Here is a 22,496-nt window from a genome sequence, read left to right on the forward strand (position 1 = left end):
AGCAAAAGAGGCAAACTTGCCCCTGTGGTGGATGGTCTGGTGGGTGTGTAAGTTCATTTCTGAAAACACACAGAGAAAATAGGAGAATAGGCAGTATGGGTTCTTGGAAAGAGCTGATTTTAGTTGAAAAGGCAGAAGAAACCCCAGACATTGCCCGGTTTTAGGCTTTAGCCCTCTCACTCTTGAGAGTTTCCTGTCCAGAAGGGCCATTAGTGCCTCAGTTCTACACGGTGTGGACCCCAAGTTCCTTCCCACCCCCATGAGCCAGGGTGAACTGAGAGATCAGCACGGGGAGCAGACCACTGTGGCTGAGAGGTACAATTCTGGGTGTTAATTAGTAAGCAGGAGAGGGAAAGGGGAGAAGAAAACAGTGTATGGGGGTTAAATGCCTCCAGATGAAGAAGGCAAGGCATAGAGGTGTCTTACCACTGCGGAATGTATCCAAGTCACGTGGCACCAAATGTGTCAGCAACAGAGCGTATCCGAGTCACACAGCACCAAAGTATACCAGTGGCGGTGAATATGCATGGGTCTGCAGCAACCTCAGTTCTTGCCTCCTCAGAAGAAGGAATTCAGCTGAAGGGCATAGGGTGGAGGAGAGTCTGAGGCAAGTTTTAGAGCAGGAGTGAAAATTCATTAAAAATCTTTAGAGCAGGAATGAAAAGAAGAAAAGTACACTTAGAAGAGGGCCAAGCAGGCAACTTGAGAGATGCTGTTTGACCTTTGACATGGGGTCTTTTACACTGGCATCCTTCTGGGTTCTTGTATCCCTTCTCCCCTGATTCATCCCTTGGGGTGGGCTGTTTGCATGTGTAGTGGCCTGCTAGCAGTTGGGAGGGGAGCACATGCAGTGTGTTTACTAGAGTTGTATGAATGCTCACTTGAGGTGTTCTTTCCTTACCAGTTGAATGTCCCTAGAAGGTCATATACCAGTTAAACTCTGCCATTTTGCCTCTTAATTGCGCATGCTTGAGCCCACTCACCTAACTCCTGAGATCTTATTGGAAAGCTGCTGATCAATAGCTTCTCCTGCCCTGCTCATATCCGCCTGACTATCTACTGTAACTGAATTAAATAAATTGGTGTTTAGAGATGAAAAAATCAACATTTTCCCAATTAAAGTGTAAATATGAATGTCTTGTATAAATTCTGCTAAATCCTTAGTTTAAAAAATAGCATTGTACTTTCATTAAACCATACTGATTTGATAACCACACTTTTGAATAGTCTCCAAAAATTTTGTTTCCTTCATGTTTTACTCTGAAAAGCCCAGCATTGACTGAAAGGAATGAAGCAGTGAGAACTGGACCAGAGAATGGCAAATACTTATGTCACTGCATGTGATAGGTATTGTCTTGCTGAACCAGTCAGTGCATTGCTATGATATGTGACAAAAAACTACAGTAAAAAATTGTTAATAAGACTTTTTTTGTGAGAATTATGGTTAATTACAGAGATTTAAAAAATAAATTAACAAATGAACAAAAGACTGTAAATTATTCTCTATGAAAGAAAATAATTAGCTTCAAAAATCAATAATACTAAAATATTGTAAGCCAGAATGAAAGGTAAGGAAGGAAAAGCACAATAGTCTAAAATTGTGTTCAGTTTTAAAAAAGAGAATTAACATGCAAATTTGAAGTTATTTTTATGGGTTGGCTCAAACTGGTTTTCATGCAATTTAGTAAATGCAGTTCGCAATAGCTTTTCACATGCTTGACATTTTAATCTTAACATAAGATTCTTATAAAAGGTAAAGAGAAAGAAAAAAGAATGCAAGAGAAACAGGAATTTTTTTTGCAAAAAGACTAAGATTATAATATAAATTTAATCTTAAATGTGGCTTTCTTTTATAGTTTGAGCTCTGATTTCCATGCCAACAGAACATCAGCCAGTTTTCTACTGTAGTGAAAAAAAGACAGTCTTTTTCGACAGTCATCCAAGAAAGGTCCTCTTCTTCTTCTTTTTTTTTTTTAAAGAAAGCTACATTGTTTTACTGTTAACCTTTTTTCTTATATAAGGCTGTCATTTGGTATTCATTCAACATTTAGCATTGCTTTGGATACTGTAAGATTGTAAATGATTTATGTAAATTAATTAAAATTATGATGTTTACCAATCTTGGTGGCAGAATTTTGAGGATAAGAATAAGTCTAATCATCTAATGATTCAGCACCAGGGGAAGCACACATATTAAAGACATTGAACAATTAAGTATTCCTGGATCCTTCTACAGCCAATTTTGAAATTTTAAATTTAGTAATTCTCCTGAAAGCAGGAAATAAGTTGGTGTTTGGGAGCTTCTGATAATAATGATATACATTATGTATCATTTTATAGTATATACATGCTTTTAATTACGTATAGTCATGTGTCACTTAATAACAGGTGCTGCTTACATACGTTCTGAGAAATGCATTGTTAGGCAATTTCATCATTGTGTGAATATCATGGAATGTACTTACACAAACCTAGAGAGTATAGCTTACTACACACCTGGGCTCTATGGCCTAACCTAAGCTCCTGGGCTAAAACCTGTATAGCATATTACTGTGCTTAATACTGTAGGCAATTGTAACACAATGGTAAGTATTTGGTAGATTATTCTAAACATAGAAAAGGTTCAGTAAAAATATGGTACAAAGGATAACAAATGATACACTTGTATAGGGTACTTATGAATAGAGCTTGCAGGACTGGAAGTTGTTCTGAGTGAATCAGTGAATGAATGGTGAGTGAATGTGAAGGCCTAGGACATCACTGTACATTACTGTAGAACTTATAAATACTGTATACTTAGGCTACCCTAAAGTTATAAAAAATTATTTTCCTTCTTCAATAATAAACTAATTCTAGCTTACTGTAACTTTTTTACTTTATTAACTTAATTTTTTTAGCTTTTTGACTCTTTGGCAATAATACTTTTCTTAAAACACCAACACATTGTACAGCTGTATGAAAATATTTTCCTTATATCTTTTTCCTATTCTTAACTTTTTTCTATTAAAATTTTTTAAAACCTTTAAAACTTTTTTGTTAAGGACAAGACACAAACACATGCATTAACCTAGATTTACACTGGGTCAGAATCATCAGTCATCTTCCATCTCCATATCGTTGTCCCTCTGGCAGGTCTTCAAGGGCAATAATACACATGGAACTCTCATCTCCTATGATAACAATGCCTTCCCTGGAATACCTCTTGAAGGACCTGCCTGAGGTTGTTTTACAGTTAACCTTTTTTTTTTTTTTTTTTAATAAATAGGAGCACACACTAAAATAATGACAAAAACTATAGGATAGTAAATACATAAACCAGTAACATGGTTGTTTATTATCATTATCAGGTATTATGTACTGTACATAATTGTATCTGCTATACTTTTACATGACTGGCAGCACAGTAGGTTTGTTTACACCAGCAGCACCACAAACATGTGAGGATGGTTATGAAATCACTAGGTGACAGGAATTTTTCAGCCCCTTTATAATGTTATTGGACCACTGTTGTATGTGTGGTCCATTATTTACCCAAATGTCTTTATGCAGTGCATGACTATATTTCATTTCATTCTTACAGTGACCCTGTGAATTAGGTAAATTTACTCAGATAAACAACAAAATTAAAAAGAAACTAGTAATTTAAATCTGGCTACAAATGGCAATGAAAGGCATTGAGATATAGCAAATGAGGAGTTCAGACAAAATTTTTCTTTTGTTTGAAATAAGCAGATAACTGGTAAAAGTGTATTTTAGTTTGATTTTTTTTGCGAGGTAGTGAAATAATTTATTAATTCATATTGTTCTTGACCGGAATACACTGCAACTAATTGTATCCACAAGGGAAATGCAGAAGGTGGGGAAAACCTTCTTCTGTTCCAAACTCTAGGACATATTGTTTTTCACTTGAGGGAGAATGGATTGGTATGTAAGCTATGAGCAGTGATTACCCTTTCTTATAGCTCCTGAGCAACCTCTGCATACCTCTGGGATTGCAGCATTTATCATGTATCAGTTGTTTACTGTCTGTCCATCATGCTGGACAGAAAGCTTCTGGGATGTAGTGGATATGTTGAACTAACTTTGCTTGTTGAGATTAAACACTTTGAAATTTGAAAACCATTAGGAAATTTTGACTTTTTACCATTTGTTCTTTTTCATGTTTTAAAAACTAGATATTTTACCAGAACAAATTAGTTATCAGCTGCATAACACTCATTTTAAAAAATCACCTTATTGCCAGTATTCTACCGCTCAGTTTCCTCCAGCTTTACAGTCTGAATCTTTATAAAGTCATTTCAACACTTATAGATTGGATCCACAGGACAGTGATGGTGGACAGTGTGGATTTAGTTCTTGTGAATTAAATAAATCCACTTATGTGGTTGCTCATGATGCTGAAGATGGATACCCTGGAATAAAAAGGTCCAGACCAACCTATTCTTCCTCGAGAAATAAGGGACAGGAAGAATTCTGTGTAGTTTGTGGTGATAAAGCATCACCATCACCATATCATTATAATGCACTTACCTGTGAAGGTTGCAAAGGTAAGGATAAGATTAAAATAAAATTGAAATCTTAGTACAAAATTTTAGGCATGTGAGAATACTCTTACTTTTTAAAGTATGAGAGTTAAAACCAGGGAGAGCCATGCTGTGATTAAATGGATCAATCTGTGGGATCAAAGACATGAAAATGGAATGAATATAAAGTTTATATGTAGTGTTTTTTTCATTTTTCATGAGAACTTTTACATTTAATTGTATAATTTGATATTTATAGAGTAGAAGGTTTCCATATTCCTAGATCAGTCTCCTGTTGGAAGAGAAAATGATGTTTTAAAAGATCTGAATGTTTACTATCACATCTTTTTATGTGGTTGCTATAATTCATGCATTTGGAGGAAATTTGAATTGAATGACTTATAAGATTCTATATTTTTTAACGCTTTGCAAAAACAAATTAAAGGTCTGAAAGTGAAGACCATTGCATTTTCCAAGAGTGAAACAGTCCTTGATAAAATTTGAGGTTTTGAAATACTCCTGCATGGCTTTTATTAAAAAATGCAGTTTGGGGACAGAACTTGTGAATGATTAGGTCAATGTAGTGGGAAAACATGTCTTGTGGAGGTTCAGAGTGAAGTTTCACTGTTAGAATCTTACAATTCACCCCTTACAAAGAATAGCTAAATGAAGACTATGGGAAATGAAGTAACAGCTTTGTGAATAGAATAGCTGGGCACATGTTTACTCACTCTTGAAATGCAGGGCCTTGCTATTAAAACTAGATTGACAAATGAGACATAGTTCTGGAAACCAAAGCTGAACTTTTTACTCTTTTTGTTGAATCTAAATCACGAAACTCCCACTCTCAAGTGTCTACGGAAAAAGACGATATGGCTGGACTTTAAGAGGGATATTGACTAAGTTTATTGACTTCACTGCTTGGAATGGAAGAAAAAGATAGCAGGGATTATTGCATAAGAACAGGAATTGAAGGAGGAAATATGAAGAGGAACTACTATGCATGGATTTAGAAAGTGAAAGAGAGAATGTAGACCTTCCCCTCCCCCTGCCAAACATGGCCCCCTCAATATCTCAGTCCAAATAAACTAGCAACACTTTCTCATCTGGGAAAGTGCTAAAAAAGAGACATACGTAGGGAAGTAAGTTTGGAAGAATACTTCTTCCTTTGTGGGTTGAGTGGAAATGTGAGAGAAGAAAAAAGATTTTCTTTATAGTTTTATTTTACATGACCACCTATTCTTTAAAGGAAGTCTTGAGAGATGCTTCATTAAATCTTGATATTCTGTAAAACATAGTTTAAAAAATGCTTTTAGCTGATATAACCACAGTAAAATAGAGAGTTGACTTAATGTAATAGAGCTATTGAGTTTAATTTCCAGATGTGATTACTGAAAGGAATAACCTTGGAATAGAATACATCAATCAGGAGAGGATTAAGACAACTATCCAGATAAATGTATATCAAATGATCTTATTGAGAGAAAAAACATTTTATTGAAATAATTTAGTTAACATGATTAATATGAAGGCATATATTAATAAAAATAATTAACTAGAAATACCTATGGTAAAAAATTTTAAAACTTTTTTATTGGGTTTTTTTCAATGTAGCATCAACAAAAATGCAGTATATAGTTGCAGGAATGGTAGTCACTGTGAAATGGACATGTACATGCGTAGAAAATGTCAAGAGTGCAGACTGAAAAAGTGTAAGGCAGTAGGAATGTTGGCAGAATGTAAGTGCCATGTGTTTTGCTTTTTTCTGAGGTGGATTTTGATTTTTTTTACCTTACTGAGAACTTAATTTTGAATGTCTACTTATTTGTTTGGATTTAAGCTATTTCTCTAGCAAACTACTCAATTTGGATGGCCAGTTACGAATGTAAGTAATTATTTCCATAGATCCTGCTCCATACTATCTTGCTCTAATTTTGGAAATAATCACATTTTCTTCTTAATTGAAAATCCTTGTATTTTCATGTTACTTAACCTAAAGTCATGTATTGCATCTAGAAAGAGGACAATTTTAAGTCAGTAGTTTCCAAAAGCTTACAAGATACCTAGTTATGTAGCATCTGCTGGTAATTAACACACAAGTGTTAAAACTCAACTCTATAGGCAGAAGAGTATGTAATCTTTTTGAATCCCTTCTATGTTCACTGTGTTTTTTGCTTAGATTATATGATGTTATTTAATCCTTACAGTAGTACTACAATTTTGACATAATTTCCTCAATTTCTCCTATTCCTTGTGGCTTAATTTTTTAATTAATTTTTTTCTTCTTTCCCTCCCTCCCTCTTTTTTTTTTTTTTTTTTTTTTTTTTTTTTTAGACAAGGCTTGCTCTGTTACCCAGGCTGTGAGTGCAATGGTGCAATCACAGCTCACTGCAGCTTCCACCTCCGGCCTTAGCTTCTCGAGTAGCTGGGACCACAGGCACATGCCACCATATCTGGTTAATTAAAATAAAATTCTTGTGTAGAGATGAGATCTTGCTTTATTGCCCAAACTGGTTTCAAACTCCTGGGCTCAGTGATCTTCCCACCTCAGCCTTCCAAAGTGCTGGGATTACAGGCATCCCATCATGCCCAGCTAATTTTTCTTTAAAGAGTACTATTAATGTTTTTTTTCATGTCTAATCTAGCCTTGTTCAAACTCTTATTATTTTGCATTTATGCTATTATATTAGTTTCCTGGCCATTTCTTCCTTCTCTCTTTTTGGTCAATCTATCTTTAGCTGTCATAATAATCTTCATTTTTTTATTAAGCTATACTCTTGTTCAATAAATGCCCATGCAATATTCCTTTTATTTCATACTGATTATTATAAAACCCAATCTCTCTTGTCAAAGTTCTTCATCAAAAGGATTCCTATTACTTAAAATTTCAGATATGTTATAGATCTTAAGGTTATCCTGTCCAACTAGCCTGAATCCCTTACTTTAGCCCTGTTTTAGTTAGCTTGAGTTGCCATAAGAAATACCATAAACTGGGTGGTTTAAAAAGAAATTTATTGTCTTACAATTCTGGAGGCAGAAGTCTGAGATCAGGGTGCCAGCACAGTTTGGTTCCAATGAGGGCTCCCTTCCTAGCTTGCCGATGTCTGCCTTCTCTGTGTGTCCTTACACAGTGGAGAGAAGAAAGAGCAAGCTCACCAGTGTCTTTTCTTAGAAGGGCACAAATCCCATCACCAGAGCCCCACCCCTCATGACCTTATCTAAACATAATTACTTCCCAAAGCCTCCATCTCCAAATTCCATCACATTGGGGGTTAGGGCTTCAATATATGAATTTTGAAGGATACAATTCAGTTCCTAGCAATCCCTGGTAAGTTGTCTTTTAACCTATACCTGAAAACCTATGTGAAAGGGAACTCATTTTCTCCCAGGACAATCCATAAATGAAATCAGTCCTCCTTTCCTCTAAACTTGAAGGAATTATTCCAAAATTGAAAAAAGAGAATCTATGAGTGTTGCTGTCATGGAATATGAATATAAACATTATTCAAATGTTATTTATATGCTTTCCAGTCTCCCACTGCATCTTTCTATGCCTCTTTCTCTCTCTCTCTCTCTCTCTCGTTTATCCTTCTACATTTGAATTCCTGGCTGTCCGACCCCATATTCTAGGTAAAAGGAGTTTTCATCAGGAAAGCCCTGGATTTTTATGTGGCTTGGTTTCATTCCATAAGAATACAACTGAAATGATGGAACTGGAAAAAGATGAACCAAAAGTATTAAATACACAGTACATTCCCATCTTCATAGAATACAGAAGTCCCAGTAAAGTAATCGGCATATCATTAAAACTTTGTGATTCCTATGGAGTACACCAAGCTAGTACACTTGCTTCTCAAGCATTTGGTGCCTATTTATCTGAGAGGTGTGTTCACAGAACAATGTGCATATCTCTCTAGACTTAGGTCTGCTTAAATCTATACGTGTCAAATAAAATACAGAACAATGGAGATATTTTATTTGAAAGACGCACTGCAAGTGGGGAAGGGACTTTTGCAATAGTGCAAGGGGGACTACTGCAATAGGAAGAATGCTGTAGTTAAAAGATACACAAGCAATTCAAGAGTTAGGCAAAAAAGAGTTTTATAGAAAGGAATAAATAAAGCTAGAAAGAACTGATTACAGAGTAGGATAAAAAGGTGATATGATCAGATAATGTATCAGAGAATGTTTTACTCTGAGTCTAGCCTAGTCTCAGAAAGCTATGTTTGCTGGCTCAGGCTTAGGGTGGATCAAAGTTTCAGGGCCTGGAGCAAGAAATGAAGGTTAGCCGAAGTTTGATTGATACATATTTTGTTTTGATTGATCAGTGGGGATAAAACAGTTAAGATAATCATTCAGGAAGCAGAGAATGTGAATTTGCATGGTCTGTGTCTGGCTTTGTCATAGGTAAACAAAGGGGCATCCACGAGTCTTACCTAAGTCAGATTGGGAAAGGTAGTTCTTTGCAGGAAGCCATCTTCCAGAACATAAAAGGATGGGAAGCTTCCTTTAGCTTTCGCTATTTTATAGGAGCATGGGACTCAGGTAAAATTTGAAATTGTCAAGACCTAGTGATTTGAGGGTTGCCCCAAGTTTGCCCTAAAGTAATGCATGACTTTGTTTTTATGATCCTGCCATCATTACCATAGATATTCATACTACACTCACCATTAAATCGAACTAATATACTTTTTTTTTTCCACTTTCGTAAGTAATTATAGAAGCCTGTGCAAACAGAGCCTGTACGACATTACTTTCTTTCCTTTGGAGTCCTAATTCCCTTGCCATATGATGATACTTTAAGTATCTGAATATAGCTATCTTGTTCCTCATGAATTCCTTTCTCTCATTTTAAAGTATTATGTCCACTACCAAACATGGTAATCAAACATGTGCAAAGCAGAGTGGAATTCAGTCTTTCTAGGTACTATGGGTTAGGTATATTAATATAGTTTAAGAACACATTGGCTTTTAAAGGTGGCTGCACTGTAGATCCCTTTTTCTCTGTTTTAATCTCAGCTCAATCTTATTGGCTGCTAGTAATGCTGGACCCTGAAACTATTATCTCATATTGAGCTAAGTAAGAGTTGACAGACTACCTCCTTTTGCTTGTACATGTACTGCTATTAATTTACTGTTATTAACCAGTTCAGTCTACAAAGTTCAAAAGTTGTCTGCCAAGGACAAATTTGATTTATTAGCAAGAGTGTGCCCTAACCACACTCTGAGGTATGATTACCGTAGGATATCCCAGGTAGTGGAAGTTATTTGAAGTCAGATGAGTTGTAATGTCATGGTTCCAGATTATTAGTGAATTAAGATCCTAGCCAAAGGTTGCAGACATAGAAGACCAAGTCCTCTACTTTCAGGGGAGCTGGTGAGATCTAAGAATGTTTATAGGCCACTAGAAAAATAGGTTAGGGCTCAAGCGAAGGTTTCACTCTCACTGGGGAGCTGAACAGAAAGCTAATAAAAATAAAAAATAGAACCGACCATTTTCCACATGTCTTACTTAATTCTCACTATAACCACAATGAAATATGCATTTTATCATTCCATTTTATGGATGAGGAAAGCAAGTCATAGAGTCACATAGCTAACTAGGTGGTAGAGCCAACATTCAAATCCAGGCATGCTGACCAACTCCAGTATTGGTTATGTTAAACATTATGTGGTGCTACAGTCAGAAATACAATGTGTGTGACTGTGTCCCCCTTCATGTTATTCAAGATTGGTTCAAAAACATTGCAAAGCCGACCTTGCAGGTTAAAGATACTAGCACTTCCTGCTAAAGAGCATTGGAAAAGTCAGGGACTGACATCATGTGCAGGTCTTAATATCTATCCTCAGTAAACTTTTCCTTTGTTACATTTCAGCATAATATTCAGTCTGAAGAGCTTTAAAAATTTTTTTTTGTCATATGATGTTTGGGTTATTTCTTTAAGATAACATTGACAATTTGATCCATATTGTGGTTTAAAATATTGTCTAGAACTAGATGAAATATGAAACCTTATGACTTACCATTAAAAATATTCTTATAGACTGGCATTCATCTATTTATCAACTTTCTTTGAATATGGTTCCTCAAGTAGTTATTACTTTACACCAACAATCTTGAATCCAACCTACATCTCCATCCTGGCTGTAAGCATATATTAAGAGGACTTGTGAAATGACGTGTTAAATTCCATATATACTTTGTCTAAAGTATTTCCTTGATCTTCCATTCTAAGAATCCTGTCCAAGACAGAATTGAAATTAAGCTGACATGATTAGTTGTTCTGTTAATTTATACTGGGTTTCACTGATTATTGCTTTTCCTTTTGAGTTTCCATAAACAAATTGTTCAGATGTAGTTTGTATGAAATTTATCTTTCTGCCTCTTTTTGAAAATCATTATGAAGCCTTCTGACTTCTAATGACATTTCCCTTATTATCTGCTATTCTTTCAATATCAGACTATAGTTCAATTCTATAGAAACTAATGTTTTTCAGTTGAAGAGATATAAATGCATTAAGAACACTTGCTTTTAAAGAATTTTTTCACCCATTTAGATGATGATTTTATTTTGTGCTGTCCAAAAAGGTTGACTTGTTTCCTTTAAGTTGTCGTCAATATTACATACAGGCACCAAGCTGTGAGTCTCATTTCTTGCTTTGGATGTAACTAAAAACATGCCCTTTTCCCATATATCATGGACTCCATTTTGACATGGCTCCTTATTTTTTTTCTTTTTCTTTTTCCTTTTTTTTGAAAGGACTCTTTTTCCTTTTTTTTGAAACAGACTCTGTTGCTCAGTCTGTGGAGTGCAGTGGTGTGATTACAGCTCACTGAAGACCCGACCTCCTGGGTTCAGGTGATCCTCCCACCTCAGCCTCCCGAGTAGCTGGGACTACAGACACATACACCACGTCTGGCTAATTTTTATATTTTTTGCAGAGATGGGGTTTCACCATGTTGCCCCGGCTGTTCTCAAACTCCTGCATGGCTCCTTTCTTTAAAGGAGTCTATAATTTCTCTTTCCAAACAGTTAATTCTTGTTAATTTGAAATCTTTCCGGAGTTGAAATTCTTTACCACCATTTCCTCTTGTGCCTGTGTAAGACTTTATGAATTTATTTTTCACCCTTTCATGACTTATCTTCACTTCTCTGCCATTCCCTTTTCCTTTAGGGTACTCTTCTTTCTCATAACTAAAACCTCTTTCGAATATACCTCTTTAGTAAGCCTCCCCACAATTAATTCCCTCTGATTCTAATGACTCCTTTTCTTTATATAATTTTTGCATTTGTGTATTCAGTTCTAATTATTTTAATATTTGATATTCCTTAAATGGCTTCATATTTTGATATATTCTTGTTTCCCAACAAAATAATGAAATAATTTAGAAAAAGGCTAAGGCTTTTGTTTTTTTTCTACCTCAGCTCCTGATATACTTTTTTTTTTTTTTTTTTTTTTTTTGAGACGGAGTCTCGCTCTGTCGCCCAGGCTGGAGTGCAGTGGTGCAATCTCGGCTCACTGCAAGCTCCGCCTCCCGGGTTCACGCCATTCTCCTGCCTCAGCCTCCCGAGTAGCTGGGACTACAGGCGCCCGCCACTGCGCCCGGCTAATTTTTTGTATTTTTAGTAGAGATGGGGTTTCACCGTGGTCTCGATCCTGATATACTTTTTATGTGATTGGTATGTTTTAAACACTTATGAAAAAATGACGAACATAATAAATGATAAAGATTAGTATTTGGTTAGTTTTAGTAGTTGTTTACAACAACTGTTGCTCTTCAGGTAGAAGTTCTAGTTGAAGATTCAAAGATGTGTAAAGGTGGCAAGTCAAAAATAAAAATTGTTCACTTTATAAAGAGTGTCCACTGCCTTGTCTTGATTATAAGAAAAAAATGGACTGAGCTGATTTTGAACATCACAAGGTACTCTCTTGACCGTATGATGTAAAAATCAAAGACAAAAGCCTGTAGCTAAGGTAGTTCAACTGCTTTATGAGTTGATATTTTATGTTGTTTCCAAAATATAATTCATGTGAAAATTGTTCTAATATTAAACAGTCTAAATTTATAATTTGGAGATGCAAAATTAATGTATAATTTATGTCTAGGATCACTGTGTACTTTTAAGTAGGCAAGATAGTTGTGGAATGAAAAGGAGAAAGTAATGTAGTAAATGTAATTGCTATGTACATACTTGCCCAAAAGAAGGATTCTTTGTAAAAAGACAAGTCTATGATGATATATGTATATATACATGTACAATATAAGAGAATTTTAATCCTATCATGTTATCTGTCATACCAGAAACATTTTATATGAATTTTGTAAGAACACAGGTTTGCTCACGGAAATCCAATGTAAATTAAAGAGACTTCAAAAGAACTTTAAGGAGAAGAATCATTTTTACTCTAACATCAAAGTGGAAGAGGAAGGAGTAGACAACAGTTTTCTATCATCCACCACTAGATCTGGAAAAGTGGCAAGGCTTTTCTTATAAAATTGGTTTCTTTAATTATGGTGTTTTGTTTAATAATTATGAATTCTATATTTATAATTTTCCTCCTATATTTTCTTATAGATTCAGGAAAGCATGGAACTAACTGAAGAGGAACATCAGCTCATTAATAACATTGTGGCTGCTCATCAAAAATATACCATTCCTTTAGAAGAAACAAATTTGTATGTGTTCATTACTGAAAGAAATAATGTATAATTATGTTAGGAAACAAAGGCACAAGCATAACAGTTTAAAATTTCAAAAGATACTTGAAAAAATAAAATTCATTAATCTTATTGCTTTTTTATGGGTTAGCTGCAGGAACATGCAAATCCTGAACTGAGCTTTTTGCAACTCTCAGAGACAGCAGTCCTACACATACGTGGGCTAATGAATTTTACCAAGGGGCTCCCAGGTAATTACCTTTGGGAAAAATTAATTTAATACTTAAGTTAATTTTATAAAAAGTTCCCTGTTTTAAGGGAAGTGGATATTTTAGGAAAAGGAAAAAAACCCTCTATTTTTTCACCAACGTTTTGTTTCTTTTTTCTTTTTCTTTTTTTTTTTTTTGAGACGGGGTCTTACTCTGTTGCCCAGGCTGGAGTGCAGTAGCATGACCACGGCTCACTGCAGCCTTGACTTCTCGGGCTCACGTGATCCTCCCACCTCAGCCTGCTGAGTAGCTGGGACTATAGGCATGCACACCATGCTCAGCTAATTTTTGTATTTTTTGTAGACAGACGGTTTCACCATTTTGCCCAAGCTGATCTTAAACTCCTGGGCTCACAAAGCTGCCTCTCAATGCAAAAACGTGTTTGTCTGCTTTAATCAGATGGGTGAAAATCTAAATATTAAAAAATACTGCTCAGAGAGTAGAATTCAGATAAAAGAGGCTAGGAAGAGTAGTGTGGTGAGAGGAGTAAGGATGGTTAATGGGTACAAAAATATAGTTAGAATTAGTAAGATCTAGTATTTGATATCACAACATGTTGATTACAGTCAACAATAATTTATTGTACATTTAAAAATAACTAAAAGAGGCTAGTGCAGTGGCTCACACCTGTAATTCCAGCATTTTGGGAGGGCCCAGGCAGGAGAATTACTTGAGCCCAGGAGTTTGAGACAAGTCTGGTCAACACAGCAAGACCCCATTTCATCAAAAAATTTAAAAAATCTCAGGCCTGGTGGTGTGTACCTGTGGTCCCAGCTACTCAGAAGGCTGAGGCTAGAGGATTGCTTGAGCCCAGGAGTTCCAGGTTGCAGTGAGCTGTGATCACACCACTGCACTCTAGGGCGGCAGAGTGAGAACTTTGTCTCTAAACAACAACAAAAACCCCCACAAAACTATAACTGGAATATTTGTAACACAAAGAAATGATAAATGCTTGAGGTGATGGATACCCATTTTCCCTGATGTGATTATTACACGTTGTATACCTGTATCGAAATATCTTATGTACCCCATAAATATATACACCTACAATATACCCATAAGAATTAAAAATAAAAAAGTGAAATTATTCAAATGACTTCAAAGACTTGAGAGTTAAGACAAACAAAAGGTTAATTGCTTATTTTTGGAAAATGACTTTTGTTTTTTTCTATAATGCATATAGCAAAGAAAATTCCCTGTACAATACTGAAAAATCAAACCGCTCTTTGCCAAAACTTAGCTATCTATTTACATGTACAGATATCTCATCGTAAACATAAATTCTTCAAGGCTAAATCAACTATGTTTAATTTGCTCTTGCCATAGGAAAAATATTGTTCAGTTCTGATAAAAGTGCCCCAAAATATTACCATGTGGAATCAAGAATTTATTTCAAATTTGAAATAACATATTATGATTATTCTAAGGGAGCATTTAGGATTCATACTATTATATGAATAATTTAAAATGTTAAAATACTACATCTGAAAATTATCTTTTGATTATCGATTTCAAACAATTATGTGATCTTCTCTTTAAAGGATTTGAAAATTTGGCCAATGAGGATCAAACTGCACTACAGAAGGGATCAAAAACCGAAGTGATATTTCTCCATGGGGCCCAACTTTACAGTCAGAAACAATCAGCCTCTGAAAGTAAAAATGGATTTTTTTCTAACTTTAATGTTAATAGTTACTGTTAAATTTAGCAACAAATTGTATAACATTGAGCTATTTTTTATTTTAATTTTGCCAGTTACTATAGGCAAAATTACTTAATAATAGCTCTTCATAAAAAGCTATAGTTTTATAAAAAGCTATTTTTTATTATATAGCATCATGGAAAACACATTTTTGGAGGGTCTCCTATACAATCTTTCTATAAACTAAAAACTATTAATTTAACTTCATGTTTCAGTAATAAAAATTATAAATCTATCATTTGCTGGGAGTATTTCTGATCTAACAACTATGCTGGATTCTGAAAGATTGAGTTTAAAGATTAGAAAAAAAATCAGGCTTTATATTTTTCCTTTTTACTAGGTTCTGTGAGAATATTAAATCATTCAGATTATACACCAAATCGTCACAATAGGAGTGGTGATAGAAGTCTTATTTGTTCTATGGAAAAATTTTACAATGAAGAATGTCCTTCTACTACTCTAATTGGTAATATGACTCAATATGAAATATTATATTGGATGCAAAAATTTGTATATAATGTTTAACTTTCTTATACTGCTTTGAGATACAATGATAATTTCCATATGTTTGATTCTACCCTATGTTTGGATGAAAATACATTTTTGTATCAGTTTTTTGGGTGTTACTGAAGAATTTATTACACACTGTTTTACTTCTACAAAAGAATGAGCAAACTTGATGTAACTAATACTGAATATGCTATGCTTGCAGCAACAATTGTTTTTTCAGGTAAAAACTTTTTTTTCAGGTAAAAACCATTCAGTGGTAAAAATCTGTATTATATTTGGCAATGAAATGATGAGGTTTGTGGTTACTAAATTATTAATTACAGCCAAATGTACCAATTTTGTTTTATCACAATTTCCTTCTCTACAGGAGCATTCCTTTAAGCTTATATACATGCTATAATTTTTTGCAACTTAAAAAAATGCTTTCTTGACCTCATATCCACTTTCACCTACTCTTATTTCTCTGTTCCACTTTACAGAAAAAAATTTCTTTAAAGGGTTGTGTATACTCCCTTCTCCATTCCTTTTGTTAACTCCTAAACCCTCTCCTCTCCACATCACCATAACTAGTCAATATCTTTGGGATCTTGGCATTGCTGATTCCGGTGGTCAATTCCTAGTCTTCAGCTTACTTGACCCATGAGCTACATTTGACAGATCACGTCCCCTCTCTTAGAACACTTTCATCACTTGGCTTCAGTTGATCACTTCTTCCTTCTTGACATGCATGTTTTTTTCTTGATTTCCAAGACCCCACACACTCTTGATTTTTCTCCTTAGTGGTTGCACTTTCAGTTTATTTTGTTAATTCCTCTTCATCTCCCACAGAGACAAATGACAAGAATATTCCAGGGCTCAGTTCTCTTTTTTCTGTACTCACTTTCTTCGCAATTTCATCCTATCTCATGGCTTTAAAGGCCATGTATATGCTGACCACTCCTAAATTTATTATATATACCAACCTGGAGTGCTCTCCCAAACCCCATTAAATAGCCTATTCAAGATTTTAACTTGGATATCTAGTAGGCATATCAAATTTAACATGCTTGAAAGTGAATTCCTAGTTGCGTCCCCCTCCATCCTTCTATATTTGTTCTCCATCTCTGCTAAATAGTATTTTCCATCCTTGAAGTTGTATAAGCTAAAATTTTTTGTCATCCTTAACTTCTTTCTTTCTCTTATACCCATATCAAATATACAACAAATCCCACTGGCTCTGCTCTCAAAATATATCCGGAACTTAACCAGAACTTACTATTTCTATCCTTACCATCCTAATTTAAACTACTCTCCTAACTGGCTTTTTCTGTTTCTGCCCTTGCCTCTCTACAGTCTATTCTCTATACAGGAGCCAGAGTAATTCTTTGAAAATGTAAGTCAGATCATGTGATACCCCTCAGCTCATAACCCTTAAATGGCTTCCTATTTTACACAGATTAAAGCCAAAGTTCTTTTCATCATTGCCTGTTACTATTCCTTTTGCTTATTCCATTCCAGCCATGCTGCTTTTGACGCAGATATTCCTAGAAAATTTCAAGCAGGCTCCTGGTACAGGTTCTAGTGTATTTGATAAGTCTTCTGCCTGGAAACTTCTTTCCCCAGATAGTCACATGACTCCCTTATTCACCATCTTAGATTTCTGCTAAATGCCATTTTATCTCTGATTCGCCTTTGAAAAATTAGTTACCACCCCTTACCCTAAATTCTTATCCTCCTCCCTGTTTTTTTTCCTCTATAACACACCACTCTGCTATATTACGTTATTACTTTAAAAAATGTGTATATGTCTCTTTCCTCCCCAACTCCTCTCAGACCCAGAATATAAACTCAGTGAGGGGAGAAAATTTTGTCTGTTATGTTCACCGCTGTATCGCTAGCACAGTGACCGGATGGATGAATGAATGCTGCCTAAACATTAATAAATTATTGATTGGCTCTTATATTTTACAGCTGGATACTTGAACAACTTTGCCTTTTATTTACTGTTGATCTTGGGAAAATTACTGAATTTTTTTAAGTTTCAAGTAAGCCCTTGGCTGCTTTTATATTCTTTTTTTTTTTTTTTTTTTTTTTTGAGTCGGAGTTTCGATCTTGTTACCCAGGCTGGAGTGCAGTGGCGCAATCTTGGCTCGCTCACTGCAACCTCTGCCTCCTGGGTTCAAGTGATTCTCCTGCCTCAGGCTCCCGAGTAGCTGGGATTACAGGCGTCCACCACCACACGTGGCTAATTTTTCGTATTTTTAGTAGTGATGGGGTTTTACCATGTTGGGCAGGCTGGTCTCAAACTCCTGACCTCAGGTGATCCACCAGCCTCGGCCTCCCAAAGTGCTAGGATTACAGGTGTGAGCTACTGCTCCTGGCCCGGCTGCTTTTATATTCTTATAACTACTTACTGACCCTTCCTTCCTATGTAACTTAGTGGAAATTACTTAATTTTCTAGGTTTCAAGAAGCTCATCTGGAAAATGGTGATAATAATAGAACTTACCTCATACAGTATTGTGACTACTACATAAAATAATACATAGAGGCAAGTCACTTAGCATAATATTTAGCATATATTAAGGGCTCAGTAAATATTTGTTTTTTGTTATTTAAAAGCTGCATTGTTTTAAAAGATTATTTATCTTTTGTTACTTTCCAATATACATTAAGATAAATATGATGATATTTTTCAGATCGTCCATGCCTTAAAAATAAGCAATATATGGAAAATTTACAAGAACCAGTTTTATAAATATTGTATAAGTATTCAAAAATGTATCATCCAGAAGACCGACAGCATTTTGCTCATCTCATATGGAAGCATACTGAACTGAGAACTCTGAATTATAACCATTCAGAAATACTTAGCACTTGGAAAACAAAGGACCCCAAATTGGCTACTTTACTCTCTGAGAAGTGAAATTTGTATTCTTGCTGAAATTTTAGAATGTTGTAGTTTGTTTTAAACTTCCTAAATCTGAATTGTTTACCATATAGGATGACTTTATCATATAGGATGACTTTATCATATAGGATGACTGATTTGGACAACATGAACGGTATTGCTGTGTTACCAATATATGACCGTAAAATGGACATCATCAATGCTCATCAAAATTTTATGAAAATTTTGTGGAATATAGAACTATCACTGAGGGATATCTAGGATTCTTTTTATGATTGGACTCAAAAGAAGCAAAAGTTGTTTCCTCATGTTTCCTTCAAAAGGAGCCAGGGAGTTATTACCTGAAGAAGCTTCACTTTTTTCATTCAATAAAACATTGAATGAAAATATATAAATTTATAGATATAAGAAAGGCTAGCTAGTGCAAACAGTTGTAACTGAAATAAAGAGAGTTTGGCCAGGCGTGGTGGCTCACACCTGTAATCCAAACACTTTGGGAGGCTGAGGCAAGTGGATCACCTGAGGTAAGGAGTTCAAGACCAGCTTGACCAACATGGCGAAACCCCGCCGCTACTAAAAATACAAAACAAAATACAAAAATTAGCCAGGCATGGTGATGCGCGCCTGTAATCCCAGCTACTCCAGGGGCTGAGGCAAGAGAATAGCTTGAATCCGGGAGGTGGAGATTGCCATGAGCCGAGATCACGCCATTGCTCTCCAGCCTGGGCGACAAGAGCGAAACTCCATCTCAACAACAACAGTGACAACAACAACAACAGAATAAAGAGAGTTTGTGACCTTCATTAACTAAAGCCAGACTGATGGAATAAGGAGGGAACATTTTAAACCTATTCCTGTTACAGCATTTTGTGAATTATTAAAGACGAGCAAAACCGTTCAAATCTTATCATTTCTTAATGCCTTAAAAAAAGAGATGCTTTATAAAAACAAAGTAGGAATTTTGTGATGGCAAGAATAATGAAAAATTAAAATACAGATTATTAAAATATTTTAACATATATTAGGAAATTAAACATAATTTACTTCTCATTCTGGCACAGAATATTTTAACATTTTTGCCAACATCTTTTGTGGAAAAAAACGAAGTTCTTAAAACCAGAAATCTTTCTACAAATTTTTAAGTCCTTATATGGACAGGATGTTAATATGTTAAATTAAATTTCATGTGAAATACATGGAAGTGAGAAATTCTATGGTGGCACTATTGCTTTGGAAGACTGATTTTAAGTAAATAAAATATGGTAAATTTAATATAACACTAGGAGTAGCATTTTGGTTTTCAATAAAGAAAAAAGTGACCGTAGTTGAAATTTTCACTGTTGTAAAACTTTTAAAAATATTGGGATATTAGATTTATAGCCTCAATTGAATGAAAATTTTTAATTAGATCAATTATTGCCTCTGGTGGTACTTTGTGTATATTCTTAGTATCATCTCTCTGAGGGAGTATCTTATCTTTTTCAGAGTATCTAGACTCAGTTTCCCTAAATAGTAAAATGAAGGAGTTAAACTGGATCATCCTTTACTGCTCAAAAATTTTATTTTATCGGGAATGATTGTTTCTGATTATACAAAATGAGCTATTAAAAATATTGCTAAAGTCCTTAGAAAAAGCATCAATTATATTATGATGCCCAGAGAAAGTTGGAAAACAAAGTCAATGGTATATTCAAAATGGAGCTCATTATTTTATTGCTCAAAATTAAGTAACTTAGCACTAGGATGATGATAATAGCTAGTTACTCAAGCCTGAAACCAGGTAGTCATCTTAGACTGCTCCCTTTCTTTCACTTCTTACTACTAAAAAGTTATAAAATTCTACTAATTTTACTTCTTAAATATCTTTTACATTTGACACCTCCTCTTCACTCCACTGTCCGTGTCATAGCTCAAGTCCTCACGTCTCACTCAGGCTATTAAAACTGTCTCGCTACTCTGGTCTCTTAAGCCTAAACCATTCTTCATACTAGAAGTTTTCTTCTGAACTCGATCGTGTAATCCTTTCTGCTCAAAATTCTTCAGGATCTCCGTCCACAAAGTCAAAAATCCAGACACTTTTCCAAGGCCTTTCTATAATACTTGCTTTCTCTTTCTCTCTCTCTTTTTTTTTTTTTTGAGACGGAGTCTCACTCTGTGGCCCAGGCTGGAATGCAATGGGGCAATCTCGGCTCACTGCGACGTCTGCCTCCCCGGGGGTTCAGGCGATTCTCCTGCCTCAGCCTCCCGAGTCACTGGGACTACAGGCGTGTGCCACGTGCCTGGCTAATTTTGTATGTTTACTGGAGACAGGGTTTCGTCATGTTGGCCAGGCTAGTCTCAAACTCTTGACCTCAAGTGATCCACCCTTCTTGGCCTCCCAAAGTGCTGGGATTACAGGAGTGAGCCACCGCGCTCGGCTAATACTTGCTCTTGAAATCTCTAGTGTCATCTCTTGCCATTTTCCCCACTTAATCCTCACACAGAACGCTTCTTGGACTTGGTTGTAATAATCTCTCTCACAACTCCAATGCCTTTGCTCGCCTTGCGTCAGCCAGCAATGCTCTTTCCCCATTCCCTCTCCCTCTCCCTCTCCCCCTTCCCGCGCTCTCCCCTCTCTCCCCTCTTTCCCTACTCTCCTCCGTTTCCTCCCTCTGCCTCCTTTCTCTCCTCTGTCTCCTCTCTCTCTCTCTTTGAGACAGAATCTGGCTCTGTTGCCCAGACTGGAGCCAGTGGCAGGATTATTAGCTCACTGCAGCCTCTGTCTCCAAGACTCAAGTGATCTTCCCGCCTCAGCCTTTTAAGTAGCTGAGGACACAGGTGCGCACCACCACACCCGGCTATTTTAGGAGAGGCAGGGTCTCACTACGTTGCCCAGACTGGTCTTGAACTCCTTCCTGGGCTCAAGCAGTCCTCCCGCCTTGGCCTCCCAAAGTGTTGGGATTACAGGCGTGAGCCACCGGCCCGCCTAGCCAACTCTCCATTCACTCATTCTTATGTGAAACAGTAACAGAACCATACCACATCTGTGGAGCTTCTCCTGACTCCCCAAGCCACCCTAAGAGCCACTTTGCCTACGTCCTTATCATAGGAATTACCCTAAATGATTATAGGACATTGTAATTGTTTGCCTATCTGTTTCCTTCCTAAGATTGTGACCTCTTGGAGGGCAGAAATGGATTTTTCACTCTCAGCTTCAGTCTGTCATAGAGCCTGACAGTTTCCCTAGCATTCTTTGACAATAGCAGAAGCCTAAAGAACTTCCACTCCAAGGAAATACAGAATCCGGGAAAGAATTGTTCCTAGCGATTAGGGAAATCTCGCGAGATTCAGGTCCTGGGAGCCTGGCAAGCCCACACAGCGACGGTTATTTAGCCGTTGAACTGCCAGCCGCCCGGGGCCCACGCGCTCCGGGCCGCTCAGGCTGAGCGATTTCCCGCCTTTTCTGAGGTTCTGAGGCGGGAGCTATTGGTTCTTTCTGTTGCCCTCATAGACCGTATGTAGCAGTTCGCGTGGGCACAGGGCCCACGGTTTCCCGCTAGTTCTTTAAAGGTGAGGGCAGGTGCCCCGAGTTCTTTTCCTGGGGACTGAGCCCAGAGCGGGGCGATGTTGTGCTACTGCACCTCCCCGCCGCAGCCCTCTGCTGTTTTCTTTTGGGTAGTGGTCCAGGAACTTAAGACAGTTCCTCCTGGCGATGTGATGGAATTTAATGGGACAGGAGAAGGGAACGGGCTTTTCAGGCCAGCGTGGCAGCGGGCGGTGGGGCGAAAGGGAGAAGGAAACGAGGGTTTATTCCGTTGCCCACTCCGCGGTAAACAACGTTGTAGGGCTCCACTGTAGCGAGAGCCCCGTGGATTCCTTTTTTTTAGCCATTTAATTTGTAAACATCACTTTAAAGAATACATAGTATATTTATGACACACGGTGAAAAAAAACTTTCCTTC

General features: G+C 36.4%; 2 protein-coding genes across 4 annotated transcripts in view; both read left to right on the plus strand.

Moving 5' to 3' along the window:
• Positions 1-435: 435 nt before the first annotated feature.
• Positions 436-21,980, plus strand: LOC101150500 (bile acid receptor-like). The gene is given in 9 exon segments (XM_019034823.3): positions 436-502; positions 4,176-4,545; positions 6,120-6,262; positions 12,861-13,003; positions 13,103-13,207; positions 13,337-13,436; positions 14,996-15,109; positions 15,497-15,622; positions 21,826-21,980. Coding segments are annotated over 9 exon segments (1,323 nt in total).
• Positions 21,388-22,496, plus strand: part of SYCP1 (synaptonemal complex protein 1) — a 137,880-nt gene continuing 136,771 nt past the window's right edge. The window contains exon 1 of one of the 3 annotated variants that reach the window (XM_031004128.3): positions 21,388-22,104. The gene's annotated coding sequence lies outside the window, so the exon portion shown is untranslated. The remainder of the gene's footprint in view (positions 22,105-22,496) is intronic. The other 2 variants (XM_031004131.3, XM_055356133.2) reach the window with 2 other exon arrangements.

Source organism: Gorilla gorilla, chromosome 1 (genome assembly GCF_029281585.2).
Source record: "Gorilla gorilla gorilla isolate KB3781 chromosome 1, NHGRI_mGorGor1-v2.1_pri, whole genome shotgun sequence".
NCBI classification, from domain to species: domain Eukaryota; kingdom Metazoa; phylum Chordata; class Mammalia; order Primates; family Hominidae; genus Gorilla; species Gorilla gorilla.